The sequence below is a fragment of the Triticum aestivum genome, chromosome 4A (assembly GCF_018294505.1).
Source record: "Triticum aestivum cultivar Chinese Spring chromosome 4A, IWGSC CS RefSeq v2.1, whole genome shotgun sequence".
Lineage (NCBI taxonomy): Eukaryota > Viridiplantae > Streptophyta > Magnoliopsida > Poales > Poaceae > Triticum > Triticum aestivum.
The window spans coordinates 215,624,409-215,635,627 of NC_057803.1; the positions used below are offsets into that span (position 1 = coordinate 215,624,409).

The following is an 11,219-nucleotide window of genomic DNA, read 5'->3' on the forward strand; positions in this document are numbered from 1 at the left end:
CTGATCGCCCATGGATCCTTCCCCTGTCCACACCGAGCGGCGTTAAGGTACGTCCCACAAATCCAGTACGTGATCACTTTGGATCGCGAGAAGCTGCGCTACCCGTGATAACATGCGCCGCCGGATTCCTAGCCCACGACACCAGTCGTGATTACTTTGGATCGTCGGATACCTAGTTAAGCCGCCGCATCAAATAACAGAGCCGTCGTGCACACAACGAACAGCAACCGACACTAGGTTAACCCTAGAAAGAAGAAACCCACTTTAGCCCGCGTGATCACTGTGTATATCACGACGAGCAGCACTACCAAAACAAGATTTGCGATGGCCTGGACCGCCAGAAAGCTAGGTTACCCGCCCCGCTAGGTTAACCACTACGACAAAAACAGCGGCAGTTCGTTTGATGTTGCCGCGAGCGAGACAAACGTGGGGAAACGAGATGCGGTACCTGCGAGCGCTGGAGGTTGACGACGGTGCCGCGCGCGCTCTCGGACGAGATCGTCGGCGATAAGATCGCCGCCGCCGATATTCTAAAGAACCTCACCAGAATGATGGAGGAGCTGCGTGAATGATGGAGCTGCGTGAATGATGGAGCTGCGTGATTGATTGAGCTGCGTGATTGATGGATCGGCCGTCGGCATGTCCTACCTGGTCGTGGGGTCGTGTCATCCTTTTTTTTTCGGGATGTCACCGTATACATACGTATGGGTCATACGGGTTATACGGGGCTTGGATATGGGCTACGGGGCTTGGATATGGGCAGCAGTGGGCCGGAGAAAAAAATAGATGGCGGGGGCAAGAATACCCCTAGAAAATTGAGTTAGGGAGGTGCAAGAAGGCAGCACGAAACAGGTGAGCACCAATTCCCCAAGGTCGCCGGCGAGCTTCCCGGAGCCTCCGGCTGACACCGGCAACGACTAGTGTATGCGGTATCGTGGCGCTGCAGCATAGGAAGATGGCCCATTGGGAAAGAAGACAGGAATGAAGATGGGAGTGGTTGCTTTGAGATTCAGGGATCCACGTGGTGCTCGATGAAATGGGTCGTTCTGTGCGGAGCGTACGACCGGGTCGCATATGATTTTCTTCCATAACACGCATGCCCGCCCACTTCCACGTCAATTCGTTTTGTGAAGGCCCAGATCACCTGACTGCCCCGGTAAAGCGACACCATGTCGACAGACACACATAATCCATGTTATTCGTTTGAAACGGAGCGTCCATGCAGTTAAGCTCACCTGACTTTGGTGTTACTACTGTACTATACTGCTCCTTTGATCGGTTAATATCAGAAAATGGGAAGCGTCCTCCGTTTCAATTTCAACGACAGGATGAGGAAGGAGTAACGTTTGATGACTGGGTGAGACACGTGTCCTTGCTCCCATTACATTAACCGGTCATGTCGACCAGGCCGTGTTCATAACAACATCCGATGCTTGATGCAAGTTGCATGCTTTGGTCCCAAAGCAAAGCATAGGCCTCCCAGTGCGTGTAGCATCTCATTCCGGGCGTGTACCCCACAAAGACAAAAGCAAACGAATTCCTCGGCCAACTGTTACATCTAACTAGCTGCTCTCCGATCTGCTCCGCTAACAGTCCAGTCCGTCCCAGGCGATACGTTTCTACTGCTTTACTTACTTCACCAACCGACGACGACGACGACGACGACGCCGTCACCTCTCGTCTTTCTCTCCTCTCGATCTAGTACTTCCATCTACGAACGAGATGAGATGGCCACACCGGACAGGGACTCGGTGATGGCCACGCCGGAATATCTAAGATTCTTTATCGGCCGGCGTGTAGCCATCGCGCGTACGGTACTTGCTCCCACTTACGCCTCCATGGCCGCAACGTGTCCACTCTCTAGAACGTGTGGTCGACCTCCGATCTGTGTCCCTTCCCATGGTCGACGTCACATTCCCTCGCCTTTCGGCCTCTAGTCTTTGAGTGGCGTCTGGAATTCTGGATCCTGCCAAGCCAACCCTCACTAGCTAAAGCTCCTACTAGCAAGTGAGAGCCCGAGCGTGCAAAGGCTGATGGCACCTTGGTAGTGATCCAGTCCACTTCTTGCGGCCGACAAGGCGGAATCGGATATCCACAGCGCTCAATTAACGAACCAGCTACGTCGGAAATGGTTATCTGCACTACCGGCTGCTTACCTACGGCCAACAAAAAGCCAGGCCTTTTTTTTGAGAGAGAGAGAACAAAAAGCCAGGCCTTGTGGCCAGGAAACTAATAGGAGAAATCTTGAGGTCAAGAAAGTGCCCCGGATGGATTTCACCGCTCCGTAGCACGCCACGTCTGTCTACCGACCGGCCGGCCGGCCTATGTCAGTCTATGTGTGGCCCCTCTGCAGATCCGGCACTGTGAAATCTGAGGAATGCGTGCTTATGGGACAAGATCCTAGTAGTACAACCAAACACTTGAGGCTGTCCACCAGTGCTCTATCTATCTATATATATATATGGTCATCTATGTCTATGTGAGAGACGTAGCTAGCTTGCCATCAATTTGTACCTCCCGGCTCTTACACCAATGGCCGATCCAAGCTTCTTCGTCGGAATCGTTGGTCAGTTCTCTTTCTCCTGCTTAAATTCAATGGCCGATCCAAGCTTCTTCATGCATACATCCTCTTGCTTAAATGCCCACTGCTCTCAGCATCACTCTCTTTCTTTTCCGCAACAGGGAACATAATCTCCATACTCGTCTTCACATCTCCAATGTGAGTTCAGCCAGCAATTCCGACTATATGTATAAGCGCTCGCGGTTTACCAATTCTTGCGCGATCCAGAAGCTGATGCTGATGCTGTATGTGTTTTGCTTGCATGATTCAGTGCGACTTTCCGGAGGGTCGTGCGGAACAAGAGCACGGAGGAGTTCCGGTGGCTGCCCTACGTCACCACCCTCCTCTGCACCTCCCTCTGGGCCTTCTATGGCCTCCTCAAGCCCGGCGGCCTCCTCATCATCACCGTCAACGCCGCCGGCGCCGCTCTGCAGGCCACCTACGTCGCCCTCTACCTGGCCTATGCCCCCAGGGACACCAAGGTGCGTCCATCCCTCTGCGCCCTTCACAAACCCGTTTTCAGCTAGCAGCGCTGCTGTGACCTTCTCAACATGGCCAGATGGAACCCGGGCGGATCTGAACTGTGGATAACTAATTTGCAGGTGAAGATGGCGAAGGTGGTGGTGGGAGTGAACATCTGCTTCTTTGCCGCGGTCGTCGTGGTGGGGCTGGTGGCGCTGCACGGCGCCGTCCGGCTGTTCGCGGTGGGGGTTCTCTGCTCCGCTCTCACCATCGCAATGTATGCTGCGCCCATGGTCGCAATGGTTAGTAACAAGCTCGATCATCTCTTCAGTTCTACCACCACCAAAATCTTGGTCTTTTCTTTTCTTTTCGGAACTGTCTCCCTCACGGCAGCGTTCCTTTCAAGCAGAAGTTAATTTTATTTTTTTGCGGGGACAAGCAGAAGTAACTTTAACTAGGGCAAAGTCATTTCCCATCATATTTTTCAATTCTCAAATGTCTGAAATTTTGGAAGTCTCTGTCACCTAAAACCACACTCTCCCAAATCTGAATCGCAGTTTGAAACTGTGTACCTTTTGCAAAATGTCAGTGTTTTCTTCGATTTTATAGCAGTAGGTGTAACTCTCCCAAATCTGTCATTAAGCAGTAGGTGTTGGTCTGATGTCGTTTTCTTGGATTTATAGCAGAAGCAATATTATAAAAGCGAAAGCTTCGCTTGAGCACAACTTCTCACCTATTTGGACGTAATATTAAATGATGTGTGTAGGGCATATCTAGATGTGCTATAGTTATTGCACATCTAAATGAGTGAATCAAGCATAAAAGAAAAAAAGAAAAAAAATCCACACGAATCTCAACGTAAGATCAATGACATAGGATTTAAATGTGCAATATTTATGGCACATCTAGATGTGCTTTAGCAAAACTGAATATTAAACTAGTTTAATTTTATTCTTAATTTATGTTTAAACTGTTTGAAATGGATGGGTATTTACGAAACATGGTTGGATGGCGTGGTACCCATACACGTTCAAACGTACTAGTATTTGCGGATATTTGGAGGCGTCAGTTTGATAACCGCCATCATTCTAGATTTTCATTCACACATGATGTCCATGCCTTCTTTCTAGAATTTCATTCCCCATCAAAATGCATATCTAGATTTTGATTCCTGGACTTGCAGTAATTTCGAATTAAGTCTCGTCATGTGCGGCGTGAGTCACGACACACAGTCTATCCGTATTTGTATGTAACGACGTGACATGACATGATCACCCGCGTCACAAACGGATCAGGCCCTGCGTCGCCCCCCGCTCAGGCGACTCGAGTAGCTCTCCAACCCTAGCCGCCATCGGGGCCTAGCCCATCTTTCTCCCCTCCTCCCGCCGCCGCCGGCTTGCGCCCGAAGGCCGACGGCGGTGGCGGGAGCTCTTCCTCCCTCCCGCGTCTCAGGGATGGCGGGGCCCCAACATGCGTGGAGGTGCGGCCGATCTAGAAGCGACGGCGGCGGCGGTCAGCCCTGCCTTGGACCATGGGCGGCTACTGCGGTGGCGGGCCTAGATCGGGCGGCGGCGCGATGCGGTCTTCGGCGGCATGTCAATTGGCTTTAGATCAGCGGCGGCGTCGAGGGCTTGATGGACTGCTTGGCGGCATCCATAGCAGATCTGTTCTGGCCGGTGTAGCCAGTGGTGGTCGCCATCTTCTTCGTCGGCGGTGGCCGGCCAGAAGCTTGGTGATTGGATTTCGAGATCCATCATCTAGTTCCGACTGCGAGTTGGGGAGACATGGTTGACGGTGAAAACCGAGCCGACGGCAGGCGATGGCGGCACGTCGTTACCTTGATGAAGGCATCGCCGCGTAACTACTGTCGACCCACTCGTGTTGCTCCGGGGGAAACCCTAGGATCTGGTGTTTCAGATCGGACGATGGCGGCACTGCGGTGTTGTTTCTCCCTTGGAAGCATCGTTTGTGGAGCAGCGTTGGAAGTCAGAGGAGGGAGGTGGAGCGGCTTCGTCTTGCATGGAGTTTCGGTGGAGATGTCAAGTCATGCCTGACCGACAGGTGCTACGCTTTGTCATGCCTGGTCGGCAGGTGCTACGCACGACAGATCTTCCAAGGACTTCAAACTCTGTCGGCTGATGGTACTTGGTAGCATGGCGCTGAGGTGTATCAGTGGCGACCGCTGTTTGCGCGCAGGGAGGGGGTGCCATTGGGCGCCGTGGTGGCGTCGACGATGGCTAGACCGAGCAAGGTTGATGCATCAGTATAGTTCTGAAGATGGAGCGGTGGCAGTTGCTGGCAGCGGCCTCTGAGAGCACGCGCGGACCAGTGTGTGCCCCAGCCCCGGCAAGTGGCTAGGTTGGGGCTTAGGTCTTAGATGTTAGGCTTGGCTACGATGTCTGTTTGGTATTAGGCCCAGGCTATCTACGCCCCTTCATCAACTGGATAGGTGTAGCGACAGTTTGTTGCTTAAACGACGGCTTTAATCTTACTGTTGTATCATTTTGTAAGGTCTTGTGAAAATAATTAATAAAGTGGTTGTATGCATCGTCCAGACGCAGAGGACGGGGTCATCATCCTTCTCTAAAAAAAATGACATGATCACCCCGCAGGCCACAGTTGGTACGTGGTGACCATTAATACGTGTTTCAGATGCCTTAACTGGTTCGGTTTCTCATCGCACTCAAGCCTCTCGGGAGAAAAGAGAAGGTTTTTTGTTTGCCACGTAGTTCTCGATTACCCAAATGCACTCACTGGCAGTATGTTGAGAAGCGCTTACAAGTGAGCGATTGAAAACTTTATCCGCCGTGAATTAATTGATATGCATGCAGAGGACAGTGGTGAAGACCCGGAGCGTGGAGTACATGCCCTTCTCCCTGTCCTTCTTCCTCTTCCTCAACGGCGGCATCTGGAGCGTCTACTCCCTGCTCGTCAAGGACTACTTCATCGGGGTACGCACGCATCATGCACACATGACGTCCATACGCATATACACTACGTAGAGGCGCAGGTTTAACTAACTTCACACTTGTTGGAACTGGAACTACTTTCAGATCCCCAACGCCATGGGTTTTGTGATGGGCACGGCGCAGCTGGCGCTGTACATGGCGTACCGGAACAAGAAGAAGCTCGTGGTGCTCAAGGAGGAGGACGAGGAGAAAGGGGCGGTGCACCTGATGGGACAGGTAGAGCTGGGCCAGGCCAAGGTGCCGTCGTTGAAGAAGGGGCTGAGCCTGCCGATGCCCTCGTCCCTGCCGTCGCCGTTGCACGGGTTTGGCAACCTAATCAAGGCCTTGTCCGCCACCCCCCTGGAGCTGCACTCTGTCTTGAGCCAGCACGAGCGCGTCGGTGCTAAGGAGGAGCACCACGACGACGAGCATGCCTACTCGTCCAAGTGACACACACTAACACTAACTAGTGCGTGTAGCAGCATTTGATAAAGCCTGCACGGGGTATGCGTAATATAATGCGTGTACAGTGTTCGCACTGAAATGGAGAGTATGGCGTGACAGCATGTATATGACGTGCTTATTTTGCGCATAAATTGAGAGGGCTAGTTTCTTTTCTTTTCTATTTCAGCTCAGATCTTTTAAGGAGGACATAGCCTCGGCCTCTATATCGTTGCGAGTGATGCACACAACCATATTTATTAGTAATTATTATTAAAGGTGTGAGTATCATTCATCCAATACAACACAAACAAAATATAGAAAGATAAAATCCGCAACCTGCGTATAACATGACAATATCCTATGAATCCATTTATGTTTGTGAATCCCTGTATCCTCTCCTCATCAGCCGTTTGATGGAAATCTTGTGCCTAGCGAGCGTGAGGGCTCATTTTGCACAATGACGCCCGCCTCCAGCCCAAGCTCCATGTGAATTTTTTAAAAAGGTCCCCAGCCCAGTACTTTCCAATCGTTTCTCTGTCAATCCCCTGTGGTCACGACCATCTACCAACGATCGCCGCGACAGACACGACGGGAAGCGCCTTCCAGATCCCGATCAACATGCCGGACGTCACCGCGAGTCCATGACAGACACGACGTCCCAACTCTCAATCAGCAGGGCGGACGAAGTCTCCTCGCAACTGATCAGCATGCCAGCTACTGCTGCTATGGACGATGAAGCTGCTTCGAGAACAATGGAGGGAACCTGCTCACCCTCCTTCCATAAACCAAAAGGCTACTCTGCATTTGCCTGCACATCTAGTTGTCAGCAAAGCCATCTCTCACGCCCTGATGTGGCTGTCCAAAGCCCTACGACAACAGAACATGAGCTGTGCTTCAGTACGAGAAATGTAGCTTCAGGCAACACATGGAGAACAAGTAATATTTGTGTGTGATGTAGATGTATACCACAGAGCACAAAGCACTGAACATCCTCTGGTTTATATTCCAAACAGAGAAATGACATTCATTTTTTTTTTGAATTTTGCATTCAAAACAACATCAATTGCTATTGCAATCGGCAAGAGGAGTTCATCTAAACAAAAGTAGCTATGTGGTCACAGTTGTGGTAATCTATTCAAGGACAGGGATGCGGCGGCCGCCTAAGCGGACCTCCGTCGCAAGCTGCCGATGCGACGGCCATCGTGATGGATCTCTTGTGAAGCTGTTTTTCTCTTATGGCCAGTGTTGAGTTATGTGTGATGGCAGCTGCTTCTTTGACGAGTGTTGAGTTGAATGGAGTGTGGCAAGTAGCAGGAGCACCAAGATATATTATGTTCTCATACACCTGAACATGCTCTGATTTTGTTATATATACCAATGAGCACATAAACCTAGACATGCTCTGATTTTCTTATACTACTAAGGAGCAGCTGCTATCACATGGGAGAAATTCATGTACAGAAAACTTTGGCAAACCAAGAGCTCATCCATTTATTCTGCTGTACAAGCAGTGTTCAATTCAACCCTGACTGCTTAATAGTAGAAGTAGCATCTATTAGGTGTAGAAGTGTATTGGCGGCATACGAGACTTATTAACCAAATTACAGTATCAATTCACCAAAAGAAAGTAAAAATACTTTTTTCCTGAGAGTAAACGAGAGCTTTCATTCAATCTACCCCCTCTGTTCACTTTTATAAGACATTTTAGACAGTTGAAATTGAACTGTTTCGGTGTGTCTTAAATGTGTAAACGGTCTTACAAAAGTGAACGGATGAAGTAACAAACATGTTTACATTGTCATTTTCAGTACAAGATATACTGTCAATTCTAACCCAGGCAGTCAATACATGTTTTGCCCAGTTGCTCTCTCTCTCCCAACTTTCTGAAAAACAAATCTAGAGAAATGACATTCAGTATTTCTGAATTTTGCACTCCAAACAACATGAACTGCTACTGCAATCGGCAAGAGGAGTTCATCTAAATAAAAGTAGGTATGTGGTCGCAGTAGTGGTCGTCTACGGGGTTGTGTTGTTGTAGTCGTCGTCGTTGTCAGGATGTGGTGGCCGCCATCTTCCTCGGAATGTGTTGGTCGCGGCCGCCAGAGTGTGGTGGTCGCTTGCTGTTGTCTCCATGACAGGTCGTCGCCGCCGGGGTGCAGACCGCCGCCTACTCGGATCCCGGGTGCAGGCTGCCGATGCGACGGCCATCGACATGGATCTCCGTCCGAGGGATAGAAATCAACATGAATCTCTGTCCGAGGTCGCCGCTGCGACGACCACCCACACGGCAGGCTGTCCGCACCGTCGTAGCAACCACCCATGCAGATACACATCCCGTTGCGGCTGCCACTGGGATTGGAGGTCGCTGTGGCCGCCGGCGAGGTGTAGGTTGCGACCTGATTAGGGATTGAGAGAGAAACGATTGGAGAGTACTCTCCTGGGGACTTCTTTAAAAAAATCGTAGGAAGCTTGGGCCGGAGGCAAGCGTCATTGTGCAAAAGGAGCCCCGGCGCACGCTAAGCACAAGATTTTTATCAAACGGCTGACGAGGAGAGGATACATGATACAGGGATTCACAAACATAAGTGGATTCACAGGATATGACGCCATAACATGACAATATCCTATGAATCCACTTACAGCGTGTTTGGTTCAGGGGAATTAGAGATGGGGAATGGGAGTTGAGGGGTAAGGAGATTAAAAATCCACTGTTTGATTAGAGGGAATGGGAGTTTAAGTGGGAAGGGGACTGGGAGTTGGGAAAGCCAATTCCCACCGATTTCTTTGCAGGGGGTACCCTGTTAATTCGTGAGGAGAGTTTTATCCCACGCCAATTCCCATCATATGCCAAACAAGGAAATGGGAGTAAAAATCTACTTCTCATGCCTAATCCCTTCATAAACACCCTTGTGCAAACTCCCATGCCCTTACCCAAGTGTTTACCAAACAGGCTGTTATGTTTGTGAATCCCTGTATCCTCTCCCCGTCAGCCGTTTGATGAAAATTTTGTGCCTAGCGAGCGTGAGGGCTCATTTTGCACAATGACGCTCGCCTCCACCCCAAGCTCCATGTGAATTTTTTAAAAAGGTCCCAACCCAGTACTTTCCAATCGTTTCTCTGTCAATCCTCTGTAGCCACGACCATCGATTCACAAACATAAGTGGATTCACACAGGATATGACGCCTATAAAGATCCCTCGAGAAGCCTTAAAAGTGGCAGGCACAAAAAATGAATATTTGTTTTGTTAGAAGAAAATCGTTTCCACAGTTTCATAATGCCCAAATGTGGAATATGTGCAAGATGGTGTCACTTATTTTGGGACGGAAGGAGTATTACGCAGCAGAAAGAGGTTGGATAAGAAGCAAGATGGTGTCCGATCTGGCGCGAGATTAGGTACTCCGTCCCTAATTGAGTGTTTCCTTGTATAAATTAATACGCTATTAACTGCTCACTGATTCAGTCCCAGTTTTTTAGGAAACAAATTTCGGATTTAAGGAAGCTAATAACAACTCTAGGAAAATGAGATTCCACGCCATGTAGTGTGCTTCCTTATAGTATTAAGTAATAAAGTGTTTCCAAAATTACAAATTTTGCTTCCATAGAAGAAAATTTTGTTATCGATTGTGGCGAACTTTAATCCTGTGCAACTTATTTCGCGTGTGAAGTTGTGATGAAGGAGAGTGCTTCAAACATGATCGAACATTGCTTCCATTTGGTATTTCATTTTCAAACTAGAAAAGATGTGCTTCAAACAAACAAGGAATTGTTTTGTAGGAGTGTTAAATTGCTTCCAAATGACAAATATGTATTGCTTCCAAAATATAATAGGGTTAGCTTCCAATGAAACAAATATTTTTCTCTATTGTTGTTTCCAATATCGACTGGAATAGCTTCTAAAGGAAAATAATATTTGTTTCTAATGATGATCAGAATTTGGTTCCATATACAACACAAATATGTTACATAGGCTGTGCCGATAATGCCATTGTGGTCCACCACATTAGGGAGACACATGCACAGGGACACACCGGCGAGACCATATAAGCGCACTCGCTGGTTTGATGCATCCTTGAACATGGGCACTGTCGTGTGGTTGATGTTTCCAAGCGAGCAACGACGATGGCGTCCACGAGGAACCACGGGGGCTTGTTGATGACATCAGCACCACGTTCCGCTTGTTGATGACCATATAAGCGCACTTGCTAGTTTGATGCATGCTTGAACATGGGCATTGTCGTGTGGTTGGATGTTTCCAAGCGAGCAACGATGATGGTGTCCACGAGGAACTAAGGGGGCTTGTTGATGACATCAGCACCCGAGCTCGTCATCCATCGTGGCTCTCCTGACTAGCGCTACTAGAACTCTATTCCCTAAGCACCGTGCTTCGAACTAACCTCATCTCGGAGCAGACCATCGCCAAGATCTGTTTTCCTCAACGCGGCCTTGTGCGACGTCGCAGGTCCCCCGGCTCGGCATTAGGCGGCCATGAGCCCATGAATGTCACCAACCACGCTGCAGCACGGCGAGACGGCAAACGCTTTGCAGATGTGGTGGTGGTCCTGCACAGCGAGACGTCGTGGAACGCCTCCGGCATCGTTCAGGTCTGATGGTTGATTTCGCCTCCTAGTTCTCTGCCCCATGCTTCTCCGTTGTTCTTTTGTTTACACTCCAACGAATGATCCGGGCTTGCCTTGTGATTACGTGACAAATTTCTATGCACAAGATTTAATCCTGCTTAGTTGGAGCTGCAGGAAAAAATAGAGGATTAATATACACCCAGTCATGCATTCAGATTTGGTCCTGC

The 11,219-nt window shown here is 49.4% G+C and overlaps 1 protein-coding gene across 1 annotated transcript; it reads left to right on the plus strand.

Annotated features, from left to right (window-relative positions):
- The first annotated feature begins 2,245 nt into the window (after positions 1–2,245).
- On the plus strand, positions 2,246–6,593 carry LOC123085859 (bidirectional sugar transporter SWEET16). Its single transcript, XM_044507572.1, has 6 exons — positions 2,246–2,566; positions 2,683–2,719; positions 2,832–3,042; positions 3,163–3,324; positions 5,854–5,973; positions 6,076–6,593. The coding sequence occupies exons 1-6, from the start codon at positions 2,533–2,535 to the stop codon at positions 6,418–6,420; spliced, it is 909 nt and encodes a 302-aa protein (XP_044363507.1). The 5' UTR covers positions 2,246–2,532; the 3' UTR covers positions 6,421–6,593.
- Positions 6,594–11,219: the final 4,626 nt, after the last annotated feature.